General features: G+C 39.6%; 1 protein-coding gene and 1 pseudogene across 6 annotated transcripts in view; one reads left to right on the top strand and one right to left on the bottom strand.

Moving 5' to 3' along the window:
- The window catches only part of ptprk (protein tyrosine phosphatase receptor type K), a 656,369-nt gene that overhangs the window by 185,532 nt on the left and 452,575 nt on the right, over positions 1–18,262 (bottom strand). For all 6 annotated transcript variants that reach the window (XM_059981530.1, XM_059981528.1, XM_059981529.1 and 3 more), the window contains one exon: positions 2,998–3,300. In XM_059981530.1, coding sequence (XP_059837513.1) covers positions 2,998–3,300 — 303 coding nt within the window. The remainder of the gene's footprint in view (positions 1–2,997; positions 3,301–18,262) is intronic.
- On the top strand, positions 11,094–11,169 carry LOC132401419 (small nucleolar RNA U3; annotated as a pseudogene).

Here is an 18,262-nt window from a genome sequence, read left to right on the forward strand (position 1 = left end):
CAAGATGCAGCCAAAAGCACATGAATCAAGTCATGCAAAAAATCATATATATAGCCCAAGTTCCTGCGCAACATGTCTAGCAAATTGCTGGCACAGTTCCCCACACTGCTCAGCTACTGCAATCCAGACTGTTATTTCACTGTTCAAATACTGGAGGGCATCACTGACGGGAGACACAGACGTCATGCTACACCACCTCCGGCATCTCCTCTTCTGGACTGCAGAAGCAGGTAAACCCATGGCTTGAGGCCTAGGTCTTGCTACAACTGAGGCTACGCAGCTGCCTCTTGTACCTGCAAACAAGGGAAGCAGGTCTGCAGCATCTTACACTATCACTATCCATCAGGGTCTTGCAATCACAAGAGAAACATCCCAAACAATCACCCATGTTTACACTGCACGAGGCATTCACCTACAGTTACATAAAGTTAGAGCTTTGGAACTGAGGGCAAATTGGTGGAATCATGTAGACATTTGGTACACACTTTGAGATATCACTGGATCAAAATATGCCTTTGCAACATCAATAAGATGCAGCAAGGATTTTGTTATGCAGAGAAAGAAACCAAATGCTTATCCAAGAGGAACTTCAAACACCTCTGCTCGGATTACATTTTACCACTGCTATTAAAGATCCTAAAAGAAAAAGATGCTCCATGCCGTTAGTATCTGAAACATAAATGCAGTCGAAATATCATAGTGCAGGGATTCTCTCTTTAGCCTCCATTTTTTCCTTTAAAAACTACTATCAATAGATTAACTAAAACATTACCTTTTCTTTATGGTTGTGAATGATTATGTATCCAAATTCTGAAAATTCTTGAAAATGCTTTCACCTCCACATCCAGGTGAATTCCCCTCCCATCACATGCAATGATTGTCCATCTCTTTGCAACGTTTCCTGCTGTTAATACGTCATTCTGCCTCACAACATGTACCGCCAGGCTCAAAGACAGCTTCTATCCTATTGTTGTAAGACTATCGAACAACTCCCTAATAATGACATGATAGACTCTTAACCTCACAAACAACCTTGTTATAACTTGCACCATATGGTTTAACCGCACTGCAAATTTTTATCTGCATTATTTCATTCTACGTTCTATTATTACCTTACCTCGTACTACCTCAATGTACTGTTGTAATTAATTGATCTGTATGAACCATATACAAGACAAGGTTTTCAAAATATATTGGCACATATGACAGAATAAACCAATTTCAGTTCTTTGACCAAGATTTTGGTCGCCAGCCCCAATATCTTTGTTAAACTGTTCAACATTGATTGTGCTCTGTCAATGTTGCTTGGGTGTGTGATGTTACGGTAACAAGAAAGGGTGGTGTGGGAATGGTGCTATGTTAAAGGATGCAACTCCAGTTGAACTTCAGAAAAAATTTAAGTCATTTTTAGTCCCTGCCATAAACTGCATATGTTGCCTGTTGGACAAGAAAACTTTTCAAATATTCAACCTACCCGCTGAGCTTTTTCAATGTTCCTGTCACTCCCATAAATAGTTCACTTTATTTTATGAGATGGTTAGACATTCTTGCATTTCAGCATGAACACATCATTTATTTTTTGATGTTGCCAATTTGATTCGTCTATAATCGTAAAACTTTCTGAGGCAATCTAACAATAATAATATGCACTGATGACTGAAATTAATCTAGGAACCACAATTCATCCTAAAGGTCTCAGCCCAGAAGTTCATCTGCAACACACCTTGCTGCAGAGTTTTGTGACTGAAACGTTTTCTTCCGCTGCACAATACATTCAACATCCCCAGATATTTGGCAATTGTGAGCAGCTCAACTTTGTACCCCTGATGTGAAAACTTCTTCAGGGATGGTTCATGGGATGAATTCATTTTGGATGCAATGCCCCTCACTTATTGTTCACATTTCTGCCTCAAGACCCAGCCCCCTCAAGGTCCCTAAAGAATCTCTCATTGCCACGCAATGATCTGAATCTAACTGTACCTTCACTCAAGAAATAAAGCTTGTTTCAACTCTCTTACCAACTCAGAGGGCAAGCACTAAACCTTTTTGAATACTCAACGAATTGGTCTTGACTCAAGGAAGTCACTCAAATCCTTCCCATGCTGATAACATGATGTTGAAGATTGTCTACTCAGCTCCAACACAACATCAGACTCTTGACATTTCTACCCTTTAGCACAACATTAAATTCTCACGCTTTGCCCCAGTTCTAGGTTTCAATGCTTTTTCATTCCTTTCAAATGCTTCAATCTCTGACCTCTTCATTACTCATTCACCCTAATTCTCCATTAATGTCTTGGTCTTTTGGGTTCAACTGCACCTCACGAATAAATTACAGCACAAACCTATACACCCAAACACCCCAAAATCACCAATCCCAACTTCAAACCAGAAACTCGTTTTTGTTCAAGAAAATTGGCACAGCTTGTTCCATCGTGCTTAGAATGGTTACTGATATGCCAGCTCAAAGCTCACTAATCAGAGCTTTGGACAGAACAGGATTTTTAGGCAGAAAATGTTCATAAAATGAGGGGCACGGAGAGGGTGAACATGCATAGTTTTTTCCTCCATGGTTGGGAAATCAAGAACGAACAGGTGATAGGGTAGAAGTTTAATAGGACTCTGAGGGGCACCTTTTCATCCTGAGGGTGGTCAGCATATGGAATAACTTACCAGAGGAAGTGGATAGGTGCATGAATAGGAAGACAAGAGATGAGGAGCAGGGACTCCAAACCTTTTTTTTATGCCATGGACCAAAGTAAACTTCAGAGAGATATAGGCCAAACGCATTCTAACAGGAAGAGTTTAGATGAGAAAGTTGGCCTGCATGGAGCAGTTGAGCCTGTTTCTATCCTGTATTTGTCTATGATTCTGTGACTGACAATACTCAATGCTGTAAAAAGCTGCCTCTGCAAATTAGTTAGGCTCTCTATTAATTGCATACAACTGAAAGCTGGAAGAGACAATAATTAATTTTTAAAAAGCTATAATATTTACCATCTTCATCCGTCTGAATGATAACCTCTTCACTCTCCTTCCTTCCTTCCGGATTTGTCAGAATCATTTTGATGTTGATGTTTGTGTACGGTGGTAAATTCCGAATGATGTGATGGGGTGCTTTCTGATCCATCTCCATGCAGTGAGCTTTGCTTTTGTTGTGACCAATGAAATAGTGGTAACACACAGTTATGTTGAACGTGTGGCACCGTGTGACATTGTAGCCTAGAGAATCCAGTTCAACTGCAAGGTGTCTCGCATATATCTCTGAAATTTTCAGGCTTTTTGGTGACCTCATCGGTTCTATACAGAGCAAAGAGAAACAAAGACTGTCAGAGGGTATAAATATTTCACAAGCATCACATATGCAACACAAGAAATGTTCAAAAAGCAAACTTCTAAGTGAATTAACACTGGAATGCCTGTGAAAGGAAATATGTGTGCAGTGTAGGCCTCCGTTAGTCTCGATAGACCATGGGTTTGCACCTTGGAAAGTTTCCTGGGCAAGGTTTTTTTAATGGAAGACCGGCAGTTGCCCAAGCTGCAAGTCTCCCCTCTCCACGCCACCGATGTTGTCCAAGGGAAAGACATTAGGACCCATACAGATTGACACCGGTATCGTCTCAGAGCAATGTGCGGTTAAGTGCCTTGCTCAAGGACACACATGCAGCCTCAGACAAGGCTCGAACTAGCGACCTTCAGATCACTAGATGAACACCTTAACTGCTTGGCCACACGCCAACTAAAGGAAATATAACAAGAATACAAAATCTAGTTTCTTCATTTATCATAAAAACTCAAATTTATTATATATATGGAAAATAGCAAAAAGGGCTTAAATATGTCAAATAATTTTAAACCAGAGATGATTTGCAAACTTGGCCTTCTGAGCACACAAAGAGCAAGCATGTAGCAATCTTGTGTTCCCAGCAAATGTTATTTACCGTTGGACTGAAGAATGCATATTAGTGTCCTCAAATATAAAGCTTGTTTATTGCAGCAATTTTAGGAACTAGCATATTGCAGGGCATTTTCTAATCAAACTAGAAACTTGCTGCGAGGCATGGCCGCTGCAAGAGTGGCAAAATCAAATTAATGAAGGATACTCAACTGAGCAATCACAGCAATTGAATTTCTTCACTGTCCAATCGAATAATCTGCCATTCATTATTCTTCAGTAAACGAGGGGAAAATAAAAGCAAGATAATTGTCAGCCCTGGTCCCTTTGCTTCATAGCAGTATAGAGAATCTCAGAGATGCATTCAGACTTCTTTGAGCCCTTGGAACCAAAACCATCCCTTCCCACATCTACACAGACACACACGTTAATAATGAACCAAATTTTAGTGAAGGTACTCCACTTAAATAGGTTATCCTGTCATACAAGAAAAATAATAAATTTGCTCTTCAGGTATAAGAATCTTTCCCAATTTTGAACATTGAAATTAAATTTGCACAAATTCATCAACGTTCCTTTTTCAGTAAATAGCATTATTGTGTGGGTTAAGGTATTTTAATAATCAGTGTGTTGCTTTGATACAAGTTTCACATTATTTTTATTTAGCTTTACTTTTATTCAATATGATTCACCTGACTGTTCAAGGCTTTCCACCATCTTCACAGTTTAAGTCAGTAGTATAATATATCTGGATGAGTACTGTGCCAACAATTCTCAAATAGCCATACACCATTCAGGATGAAACAGCTTATTTCACTGGCACTGCATCAGTCACTCCAAACATTTACTCCCTCCACCACCAACAAACAATGGCTGGCTGCATTGAGCACGAAAGTGCACTGGGCAGTTAGTTACCTGGGCAACTCTGACAACACTCATTGTACCTACAATTTCTTCCACCCATGACAAGTAGGTGCAGAGAAACAGTGCCACCAGTGGAATCTTTGTCAAGGCGTACACCACAGTGGCTTGGAAGTGTACTGTCAGGTCCTCATTGTTGCTTGGTCTCAAATCCAGAAAGTTCCCACCCAAAGCACAGTGGGAATACCTTGATCAGTCCAACTGTGGTGGTTCTATGTGGCTGCTCACCACTGCTCCCTTGAGATGGAAATAAATGCTGGCTTACCAATGGTGCCCAGATATTGGGAATGAATTTATGATTATCAAAAATACAGTGTTTTAAGCATAGGAAATCCTTGTGAAGGGCAGCGTCTCATCTTCTTGACTCCTAGGAGGACAGAATTCACTCTGAGAAATCAAGAAGGATGGGGAAGATGGAGGATTAAAAGAGATCCATAAACATAGTGGAGAGGGAACCAGCAGAGGCAACTGAATCATCTGTTTTGATAAATCTAACAACAAATTAAGGCATTTGAGCCCAGAGTCTGGATTAGTACATGGAACTACGATACTGTAAACTATTGCCAAAACTTGTTTGAGAAAAAGGGAGGACTGGCAGACAGAGCTATACAAGGTTTGGGGAAAATGTATTACTAATTATGGAGAATGTCACCATTACAATAAGGAAAATTTTGGAAGGCTCATTCAGTGAGACCATATGAACAGAACTCAGGAATAAGAAAGGTGTAATTGCTGTGAACAGGGATGTATTAAAAGCCTCGCATTAGCCAGCAGAAGCTAGAGAGAGAGACGTGTAGGCAGATCGTGGAAAGAGGTTGAACAATAGGTTTAATGTAGTTGGTATCTTAGCTTCCCCCATTATTGTCCAGGACTCCAACAGTGGGGAAGTGGGGTTGCACAGAAAGCTGGCGTAGTCTTGATGGCTGATTCATCTTATTTGTTGTAATATACAGAACAATTAATTCTGCTAGCAAATAGCTTATTCATTGTTCGTCATAGAACATAGAATAGTACAGCACACTACAGGCCCTCCGGCCCACAATGTTGTGCCGACCCTCAAACCCTGCCTCCCATATAACCCCCCACCTTAAATTCCTCCATATACCTGTCTAGTAGTCTCTTAAACTTCACGAGTGTATCTACCTCCACCACTGACTCAGGCAGTGCATTCCACGCACAAACCACACTGAGTGAAAAACCTCTCTCTGCTATCCCCCTTCAACTTCCCTCCCCTTAACTTAACGCCATGTCCTCTTGTACAGAGCAGTGGTGCAGTGGGGAAGAGGCGCTGGCTGTCCACTCTGTCTATTCCTCTTAATATCTTGTACACCTCTATCATGTCTCCTCTCATCCTCCTTCTCTCCAAAGAGTAAAGCCCTAGCTCCCTTAAACTCTGATCATAATGCATACTCTCTAAACCAGGCAGCATCCTGGTAAATCTCCTCTGTACCCTTTCCTCATCTCAGAAGGTACGTAGACCAGTACAGAGCAGAAAAATTGTGGCCCTCTGTCCCAAAATATTCCAAGTTTAAAGTAAATTTATTATCAAAGTACATATATATCACTATATACACCCTTGAGATTCATTTTTTTGTGAGCATTATCAATAAATCCTTAATAGAATAATAACCATAACAGAATCAATGAAAGACCACACCAACTTGGATGCTGAATCACTGTGCAAAAGACAGCAAAACTGTGTAAATACAAAAATATAAAAACTGTCTGTGTTGACCACGCCAAATCTAACTAATCCCATCTGCCTGTACAAAGTCAGTATCCCTCCATTGCCTGCCCGTCCGTATGCCTGTCCAAATTCCTCTAACATTAATATCCTATCTGTTTCCACTACATCCCTGGCAGCATGTTCCAGGCCCCTAACAATGTGTCAAAAACTTGCCTTGTAAATACCCTTTAAAAAAATTCCTTTAAACTTCCCCCCTCTGATCTTAAAGCTATGACCTCTAGTACTTGAATAATACTTGTTCATATCTGCACCCTCTGGAGTGGGGGTGGAATATCAGAGAGGACTGCAAGGGCACGGAAGGGTAATGGATTTAGTGGGGAAAGGAGCAAAAGCTGACGTGAAGGTGAGATTGAGTAGGTCAACAGCTGCAAAAGATTGTAGGTGAATGAAAGATCAAAGGCAATGTAACCTAGAGTGTGGTTCAGTCAATTAAGTAATATTCTTTCACACATGTACATCTAGGAGGAAGTGGTTTGCAAGTGAGGTCTGATCAGATGTACTAGTATGATGCAACGGCTTTATTCAGTTAAAATAAATGTCAAGGTCAAAAGTGTGTCCATGATTGAGTTGAAGATAGACAAATGAGAAGCAGTAGAGGGCAGAGAGAACAGAAAGATGATGCTTAAGATCTGAGGATGAGAAGGTTGCAAATACATTCAACTACTTGAAGAAGGGTTTCAAATTTTGCAAACTGCTCTTCATGAACTCTGGTAAGACATACATAAAAACTGCCACACAAGGATTGTTGCCTTTCCTATAATACCAAGCGGCAGGTGAATAGAAAACTGTTCTTGCAGTTCTGTATTATTTTAATGTGAAGCCACTCTTTTTGATGACCGTTCTTCAAGTTGTACTCAACCCTGGCTAACACGGAATTATGGCATACATAAAAATCTATACGGCCTTGGCCACTTTATAAAATACTTCATGTTAAGTTTCAAAGCGATTTTATAATGCAGCTCCGGCATATCAATGGATATGCCAGCAAGATTTATTAGCTATAAAGGGGTAGAGAAATCTAAATTGAGAGCGCTATCAGTGTTAAACATTTTGAAGCTGTGCTGACAGATGCCAAATACCAAGCATGAGGCCACCACAGCTGTTGCGTATGAAACACTCAAAGCTGCTAAATTATCCTATACATCATACTAAAAAACAAGTCAACAAAATCTGGAGTGTGATCTATCTTGCCAGTGAGCCATACTGGATACTAATTACACTAATTGTACAACTTATCTGCCACTTACAAATCTGACACTAATTATTAATTATTGTTTATCATTTGCATTACAGTGCTATTCTTCTCCATAAAAGTGTTAACATTAGTACAACCACTTTGACATATTTGCATAAAAAAGTCATTATTTTCCCTATGATTATAAGCAGATCCTGATTTTTTTTTTAAAGTGACATCACTGTATTAGCTGACATCTGGCCATCACAGTACGAGCTGGATGCCACTGTGTTTACACGCATTTCAAATCGGCAGGCATACATGGAGTGCTCCCAGACCTGCTGCTAATCTTCTGAAATTGGAATGATATGCATCTTCATTAAACAGAGGCAATTCCTTTAGCCTGACTGGATAAGAAATCTCATGCACTTACTGATTACATTCATATTAAATAAATTCATGTAAGGATAAAAACTGGAAAAGAGTCCACTCAGCTTAGTTCTAAATTTATCTAGATTTTACAAAAATGCATATCAACCTTTGGTCCATTTACAAATGTATTCTGCACATGAGAGAGTCAACAACAAAAGAATACCAGCACCATTATAGACAACGTATTAGCACATATTTGTTCTGCTTATTCAAATATTATTTGGTGCCACCTGGCATTCCATAATTGTGCTTTCAATGGGGAGTAGCACTCAGAACAAACATCTTGGGAATTGTGTGCGAGTGTGGCTTTTCATTTTATATTCATATGTGGGTAATTAAGCACACACCTGCAATTTTCCAACAAGTGCCATTTCATAGACAGGGCTGTTCAGCTGGAATCAGACTTTGGTGCACGTCCTCTTCTTGGAAAGATGATGAAATAAAGAAAGCATAACAGCACAAAGATAGCCTTACCTTGGAAAAAGCTGAGGTAAATTTTGTGAAAGGCTACGACGGTAGGCTAGGTAGTTCTCTGAAAGAGATTAAGCGTCAAGACGACAGCCATTTTGCTTCTGGCTGGTGAAAGATCGAAGAGCAGAAGTTGTGGGCAGGGGTAGGAATGGGGGTGAGGAAGAAAGTAACTATGGTGATGTGGTGAAAGGCTACAATGTTTAGCAGTCCTCTATGGTTCTATATTTTTAACAAAGTCACAGCTATATATAAAAAGCAGTGCATCTATTAAAAACAAATAAAAAACCTTGATGAATTTACAGTAAAATCTATCATATTCTGTAAAAAACACCTGAGCACTTTAGTCTTACATTTTCATTTGCTAGTTTTGTTATTATAAACTGCTTGAGACCTCAGTGGCATGTCACGCACAGGCTACTTCTGAAAAAAAAATAGCCAATGCTTTTCAGCAAAGTGGTTAGTACAGTTAACTGCATTATAAATGAGTTTTTCATGTTGCTGTTCCTCAGATTACCACTTCTTCTGAAACAAAAACACAAGGCAGATGCCATTGGCACGATGGAACTTGTCAGAGCCCCACATACTATGGGAAAATCTGTCAACAATTGGGACCTTGCATGGGACCTTGACATCTATGGACCCACAAGCTGTAGTACCTATGAATTCATATCTACTTTTACAAAACTAGTTTTCTTTTCTAAAACTTCATTAAGAATATTGCTTTAAAGTTGGTCACAGAGGACATGCTGCGTAGTCAGGGTCAGTAGGTTTCAAGGTTTCATTGGGTTGTCTCTATCAGGTGGCCACATCCATTGAGATTTTGCCCCAGCTCTGCACCCACTGTTGAAAACTAGGTCCCACTGATATTTGGCTGCCAACCAAGTATCAGTAAGACCAAAGAGCTGATTGTGGACTTCAGGAAAGTTAAGACAAGGGAACACACACCAATTCTGACAGAAGCAGAGAGTATGAGCTTTTTCAAGTTCCTGAGTGTTAATACAGGTGTTCCCCCCCACCCCACCTGCACTTTACAAAGGTAGAGCATCCCTATGAAACCTTTATTAAGCCAAAAAGACGTAAAGTGAAGAACCATTAATTTAAATGGGAAAATTTTTCTTAAAAGCGAAAATCCTCTTTGTAATGCGAAAACAGGTTACTAATGTAGGTCTTTTGTAAAAGCGAAGTGGCATAAAGTGAACATTTGTAAAGCGGGGGACACCTGTATCTCTGAGGATGTAACCTGGTCCCAACATCACGATGCAGCTATAAAGAAGGCAAGACATTGCAGCTATTTTTTCATTAGGATGTTGAGAAGATTTGGAATCTCACCTAAGACACGTGAAAATTTCTAGATATATCGTGGAAAGCATTCTTACTGGCTTCATCACCGTCTGGTAAGGGAGGGGGGAGCTACTGCACAGGATCGAAGCAAGCTGCAGTGTCTTGTAAAATTAGTCAGTTCCATCATGGGCACTAGCCTCTGTAGTGTCTAATACATCTTCAAGGAACAGTACCTCAGAAAGGACCCCCACTAACCAGGACATACCCTCTGCCCATTGTTATCATCTGGAAGGAGGTACAAAAGCCTGAAGGCACACTGTCAGCGATTCAGGAACAAATTTTTTCCCTCTGCCATCCAACTTCTGAATGGACATTGAATCTATGAACAGTATCTCACTATGTCCTAAGGAAGACTCCTGGCCTGAAATGTTGTCTTTTCTGTTGAGTTTTAGCACTTGTGTGTTGCTTGGATTTCCAGCATCTGCAGATTTTCTCTTGTCACTACTTTTTTACTTCTGCTTTTGCACTACTTATTTAACTATTTGAGATTATTTACCGTAATTCCCAGCTTCTTTCTGTGTTTATCATGTATTGCATTGTACTGCTGCTGCAAAGTTTACAAATTTCACGACATATGGCGGTGATATTAAACCTGATTCTGATCAGTGTTACAGCAAGCTGGATGGTGGGTAACCAAAAGAAGCTTCCACTTTTCCAGACACATTCATGAGAGCATGCAATTCTCTTCATCCCAACAACATGGTTCCAATTGTTTTAGCTTTGAACTCAGTTTCATCAGACAAACAAGATTAGGTTAAACGTGGTAATGCTGATGAGGAGCAAAGAATAAGAATGGGTCCTTACCATGAAGCTGCTGCTTTCTGTAATAGTCTCAAGTAAATTACCTTGAAATATTACAGGCTCCTTGATCTGTGACACAGCTAGTCAAGCTAGTTAGTCCATCCAGTGATGTGCTATCCTGAAAGCTGCGATGACGTAAAAGCCTGAACCCAGAGTTGATTCTGCAATCTAACCTATCAAGGAACTTTCTCAGACTTTCCACCTAAAGAGGGTGACTTAACCGTGTCATCAACTTACATCATCATACCTACAGCAGGTTTGATTTAGTCACTGGTGGTTCAGGTTTTAATTTAATAGCTGAGCCAATCTGCGTGACTATACTTTTAAGGATCATTTCTTTAGTCTGAGACTGAAGAATCCTGAAGAATCTTAGTCATAGATCCTGGATAATTTTACACTGACTCATTCCAGAGCTACTTGCCCAGATTATGGGCAATTTTTACTGAAATCTGGGCTTTAGCACAGTTAAGTCACCATTCTTTGAAGCACATTTTGCTGTTTCTAACCTTGTTAATAATGCCAAGCTCCCAGGACTTTAAATACGTAGTCCCCGGACCAACAGTTTAGTACATACTATGAAAGAGGATCATAATTCCAGAACATTGCACAAGTAGGTATGCATTATTCTTCAACTGAAGTTTATTTCTTATTTAAATCCTTTATATTTGTTACAGGTGGTGGGGGTGGGGGGGGGGGGGTGGAATCGCATCTCTACCAAAGGAAATGTGAGGCGCTCCTTTCCTCTGCTAGGTGCAGGCCACCCTTGGCGAAGGTGTAGCACCTGCTTAGCCCCGATTCGGGTCACGTGAAGCCATGCAGCAGGTGGTGGATGGTCATATGAGCAGCTGGAGTTTATCACAAGTCCTGGTTATGTGACCACTGGCTCCAGGCAGACAATCTCTGAAGAGTATTGATCATGGCTGGGGTCACCCATCTTGAAAAGACACTGCCCAGAAGGCGGCAGTAGCAAACCACTTCTGTAGAAAAATTTGCCAAGGACAATCATGGTCATGCAAAGACCATGATTGCCCACGTCATATGGCATGGCACATAATGAACAAACATATATTTGTTGCATACAAAACTTGCATTCAATGTTCAGCATGGGCATAAAAATGAAGACCAAATAAACCAGAACATCCTGATATAAAGCTGCACTACCGGTAAAAAGCTATTAATGAAAAACTGTGGTCTTATTGTTTGCAGATGGCTGAGTTTATTGATTATGCGGGAGAAGACTGGGCAATTAACCTAATGTCTTTATCCACCTTTCCAACACTGTTTTTTAGAGAAACAAACTATATAGCTTAACACGAGCATTATTTCTGAAGTTCAAAGCTAATTTATTGTTGAAATACACGTCACCATATCCAACCCCGAAATTCATTTTCTTGCAGGCATTCATAGTAAATACAATAAACATAGTAGAATCAATGAAAGACAGCACCCAGTAGGACAGACAAGCAATCAATGTGCAAAAGACAATAAGCTGTGCAAATACAAACGGGTAAGATGTTAACCAGCAGTAGACTGGTCTGCTATGTATCATCCAATCAGATTTCAGCAGTGAGTTTTAAATAAACCTCCATATTAGTCAACCGTTTCAAGCACTTCCTAAACTGCAGCAAAGGAGTGGAAATGAAGATCGCATACTTGTACCTTTTATGTGCAAGGGGACAACTCAAATTTTACAGAGTTGTACATCAACAGCTACATATTGGGGGCAATTGCATAAAGAGGGAAGGCAATTGCTTTAGGGCTGGGCACATGGAGGGATAATTGTTTATTTCTCCTCCTCTATATAGCAGCGGATAGGAGCCATATTGGGGCAGGGCAATGAGAAACTTGACTTATTGACAATTATTTTGAAATACTTTTACTAAGTTATTGTTCTTCTGGAACTTTTCATGAGGGGAAAGTTTGTGCTGGAAAGCTTAATGCTGTTATACACATTGAAGGCAGGACATATTTACCAACTGAAATTAAATCAATATTTTAAATCTGGCCACACATCATATAAAATCCAATCATGGCACATCCATATTCTATTTTTTCCCCTTAAAGTTTTCTTTTAAGCAGGACCATACAACAGGATTGAGATAGGGCAAAGTACTGATTCTGTACTGAGGACCACCAACTCAATTTATGCGCATTCTATTTTAGATAACTTTCTCTTGATAAAACCACTGTTTCAAACTGACCCTCCTCCCACACTCCCGTAGATGTTTTATTCATATAATTCTTCCTGGAATGGGTTGAATTTGGAAAACCTTAATAAACCAGGCACCACAGCTGAACATCGAGAAGGAAATAATCCTCTGCAGTAAGGGTCATCTTTCAATTAGCATACAAGTTGCACACTGACACAAACATTGTTGAAAAGAGCAGTAAATGGGGAGCAGGTTCCCAGGCAAGTGAAAGAACACAACTGTAGGCAGTAAAGGATAGAATTTAATGGTCTGTAAGTCATACTTTTAGGTTCAAGTCTAATTGTCATTCAACCATACACGGATACCTATGAATACAGCGAAACAAAACCGCATTTCTCAGAGGCCAAGGAGCAAAGCAAAGTGCCAACAGCCTCATACAACACAAGGCAAATATAGCACGTTATCAGTGAAATACAGTCACACAACGAAAAATACAGTCCAAGACACCGAGCCCACGAATGCCACAGAAATCTGCAGTCGACCACAATACAGCTTGTCTTCTGCCAAGTGAACACAAGGGGGGCTGCACGCTTCCTTTGCACCGATGCCTCTCTGACACACGCTGCACCAAGCCCAGCTGCTTCAGCTTTCCCGCCAATGAGAAATGTGCTGATGGGGTAGAGCTGCGGTTCTTAATATTCAACAGGGTCTTGCGAATTTAAAAAATACATTTAAAGAAGACAATAACACCTTTGCTTGACCCTGTAGAAGCTGTTGCAATTGAATGTGCTGCCCACTTACCAGAAGTTAAACAAGTTAAAGTGGCAAATATGAGTGAGTATTATTTTGGTCTGTGACTGCAAATCGCAAAGCCAGAATCAAATGCGACTAGATATTTAGCATATTATTTGTACAATCTGTTGGCATCCCGAAAACACAAATGGAATTGTCTAAACAATTAGCTACTGACCATTTATCTTTGCTTTTCTTAGCAAACAAACAGATAAACCGGAAATGGATAATGAGTGCATGTAAACTACTTCATATCATTACTGCAATTTTACTTCCTATCAGCTAATGACACATCTTTCAGAGTTTGGAATCAGGGTTTCAGGGGCACATGATAACCATGTATCTGAAAAAAAGGTGCTTTATAGTGCAGGCAACATAGGTTCAATTCCTGCTCCATCTGTAAGGAATTTGTACATTCTCCTCGTGATCATGGAGGTTTCCTCCCACAGTCTAAAGACACATTAGTTGGTAGGTTAATTGGTCATTGTAAACTGTCTTGTGATTATGCTAGGATTAAATATCAGGGGATTGTGAGCAATGTGGCTTGAAGGACCGGAAGGGCTTAAATCAAAGTTGAATCTGAATAAAACTTCGGAGACCAGCTTCCTATTGTCACCACAGTTTTTCTGCACACTCTCCTGCAGGAGTTTGAGACCCAGTTGTCAAAGGGAAGGCACGTAAGCACTGCCACCTCCTGACAAGAGGACCCACTTACTCAGGTTACATTTATTTATACATAGTATACATAGTAAGTCCCATATATTACTGTTGCAAAATGTCATTTGAACTGGCACGCCCACTAAGTCTGTTGGTGCAAAACTTAGTTACAGATGAGAAAAGTCTGCTAAATCAAGGTTTAATTACAGTTGGACGTACTGTCCAGTCTTCATCAGTTATTCCTTTTGCAAGGCACTGACTTAATTACAGACAGATGTTCATTCCTGTCCTTATCGAGTCCTCCTCTCCCCCTAATCAAACAAGGGAACAATGTATAATGTATAACCTCACAATGTCTCTCTGCAAGCAGAATAGAACTGATAATGAGCCTGTCTGAGCTAACTACTGAAGACAGAGTTTACTTCAGTTCAAAAATTCCTATTCAGTCTCAATTATTCTTTCAGCCAGAGGTTACATAGGTTCAAAATGATTTTTTATACTCTCAATTCCTCACTTATTCCATACTGTTTCTTAATGAATACAAATTAAAGCACGATACTTTTCAAGAAATTTTATGAACTGCCAATAGAACTTACCCTTTCTACATTTTGACACTCTTTAACTCCACTCTATGGCTTTGGGTTTACTTAATTAAGGCGACAGAGACCGACAGGGCACAGTAAGTAATCAATGTCACCACAGAAAATCCATGATTGGAGAATTTGACCCCAATAGAGTACCTGAATCCGAAATCCACGTTAAAACATTTTGACATTCAGCTTTAAAAACAAATGAAATATGGCTTTAAGAATGTTGTGCAAGTACAATTTACAGTAAATTTTCTGATGGTTTAATCAACTGTAAATAAAACTGCAAAACACCCTTGTGACAAAAATAAGCAATAGGCTGATGATACTTCATTAATTCAGGAAACTAGATATTGATTGTTGTATCACAGACACATTAAAGCTTGACATAAAACTGTCAAAGTGTGGGCTGCTTAGCTGGGTGTAGTGGCAAGATACTAATCAGCATCATACAGAGGCAGAATCAGCACTGCAGTCTTTAAACGCTGTACAGTATTATTTATTGTGCTTGGTCTTTGCTGGATTAACAGTTTGCATGCCTGTCACATTTAATCAATAGCTGTGAAGGCCAGCACTTCCTTCACAGATCATAGGGACTTGCCCCTGATAAATTTGTTTGATGTAAAAAGCTTAGCACCTGAAGCCAGTGACCCAGTCATCAGAGTTCAGAGTAAAAGTTGAAAGATGGAACACAACCAAAAAATTGAACAGCAAAGTTTTGTGAAATGAACTCTATGGCCCTACCTTTGAAAATTAAACTATGGTCAGAATGTACATTATGCGTTAAACAATAATTGAAAATAAAGTCTTCCAAGCAGAAAAATGAGGGGACTACATTTTAGTAACATGTTTAAAATGGCATTTGATGTGTGGCTCTGTAGTGTATGAACTGGACCAATGCAACTTAACATCAACTGAGCCCTTCTACACACATTTGTGGCGTAAAGATGCACCTTTAATAACTCCACAGACAACAGTAATTGCAAACTGCCACAAATGACAAAAGTGAATGTTTAAATTCTTAGCCCTAAAGAGGGCTTCGTCAATTCAACACATTAAGTAAATGCAGACTTTTGGAGCTGTTTTGATTAGAGTTTCCTTCTGCACCTCTTCCAAGTCGCTCTGTCTGCATCACATCTGTTCTGCTTCTTAACTATTGTTTCTCATTCACTGCAGATGACAAGGGTCTCAATGCAACCATTTGATTTCTGGAAATTTTGCCCTCATACACTCTTCCTACACAGACAAAAACAGACTTCCCTTTGTCTTGGTTTCTCACTTCCACCATACCCATTCCAAGGAACCACTTCGTCTCCGATACTCGGTTTACTCTTCCATTTTAACCTAGCCCCAATTGGCAAAATTTTACTCTAATCATCCTTTTAAATGGCAAAATATGTCAATCAAATCTAATTTAACCAATGAATCTGAGATGACTTTCTGCTGAAGTTACCAGACGCAACATCCAAGTTTGGTTTCGCCCTACTAAAGTGTATACACAGAATGCCAGATGTCCACTAACCAGCAATTTGAATAATTATGACAAAATGATTGCCGCTTTTATATTATAACCCTAGAACATTCCATTCAACTTTTGCCAGGTTTTGTAACAGTGTGGTAATTATGTCTAAACCTTCCAATTTATTCTAAATATGGCCATGGATAACATTGGCCAAAATGGATAAAATTACCCTTAGCCCGTTGGAGTCCATTTATTTGGGGTAGCACAATGCTGGAGTGGTTAGCACAATGCTGTACAGTATGGACAACCCATGTTCAATTCCCGCCGATGCCTGTAAGGAGTTCTTACGCTCACGGGCGTGGATTTCCTCCAGCTGCTCCAGTTTCCTCCCATGTTCCAAAGACGTACGATTTGATAGGTTAATTGGTCATTGTAAATTGTCCCATGATTAGGCTAGGGTTGAAATGGGGAGGGATTGGTGGGTGATGCGGCTCGAATGGCTGGAATGGAATGGATCTTGTTCTGTAGGTCAGTAATTAAATAAAATACTACAAGGCTGTCAGCTCGCTCACTTAATCCATCAAAGAATGGTTGTGAGTTAACGCTCCCACTATGTACCATCAATTCCTGTGACATGAGGAAAGATGGATAGTTTGCTTTCTAAATTAATAATAAATCATGGTAACTGCAGCACAGGTCTATGCAGACATCACTAAGTCACTTTCTTCCAATCAAAGTAGTAATTTCTGTCTTTCTAAAATTTATCAGTCAATAATTCCATGAACTTCCATGAACTTTAATTTAACAATCCCTGACTTGGAATTTCATAAAATACCTTCTGACAGTTCATGTAAACTACATGCACAGACATGCCATTGTCTACATTGCTAATTACTTCACAAACAAAAATCAATTAGACCCTAAAGACATAAAGCATCTTTCTCAACTCTATGGTGGCTGCTTTTAATCAAGTTAGATTTTAAGCTCAAACACACTATCTGTAAATACATGTTCTAATATTAGCAAAAACACAAATGTTAGCCATACAAGTCTAGAGTTTACTTGCTTCTCCTTCAACTTCCTTAAACATTACATTTTACTAATCTAATGGATAATTCCAGATTAGAAATAGCTCTGGAAGAATATGCATCTGCAATTCCCTCACCTCGTTCCTTCAAACCCTTGAAGGCTAACTATTAGGCTTAGGGATCTGTCAGGACTTGATGCTATTATATTTGAGCGATGTCAAAATCTGATCTGTTCAATTAGCAGTTGCTAGACTGAAGTACATTGCCATCAGAGAGGTTTTTACTTTACATAAAATTTTGTAAAGAAAATGCTTCTCACATTTCTAATGTTGAAGTATCACCTTACTGTTAGTATAACTAAATACCTGTCACTCTAACAAGCAGCAATTTTGCTTTTAAGCATACATTCACAACCAACAAAATAGTTTAAATATATTCAAGTGTTAAGTAGCAAATATGATAGTGATCAATTAATCTGATTGAAGGGCAGATGCACACCACAGCACCATCAATAATTTGTTTGCTTGTTATTCAAACTTACATCAATCTAAAAGACTCTGTCAGTACATTAGTTTAATATCTTTGATACTCCCTCAAGCTGTTCAGATTCCTGATGTTGGGCTTGAACCCACAATCACTCAGCTGTTGATACCAGCACAACCAAGTGAGGTTAGGCTGAATTAAGGCATCTAGTGCATGATTGCCACCATCCTCACCCCTCCCCAAGTAGACCATCAAGAGCAAATGCATGCCGCTGTTCAGGTTAAGGACCAGCTGAAAACCCTGCCAACAACTGTGCACCAA

This window comes from Hypanus sabinus, chromosome 10 (genome assembly GCF_030144855.1).
Source record: "Hypanus sabinus isolate sHypSab1 chromosome 10, sHypSab1.hap1, whole genome shotgun sequence".
NCBI lineage: Eukaryota > Metazoa > Chordata > Chondrichthyes > Myliobatiformes > Dasyatidae > Hypanus > Hypanus sabinus.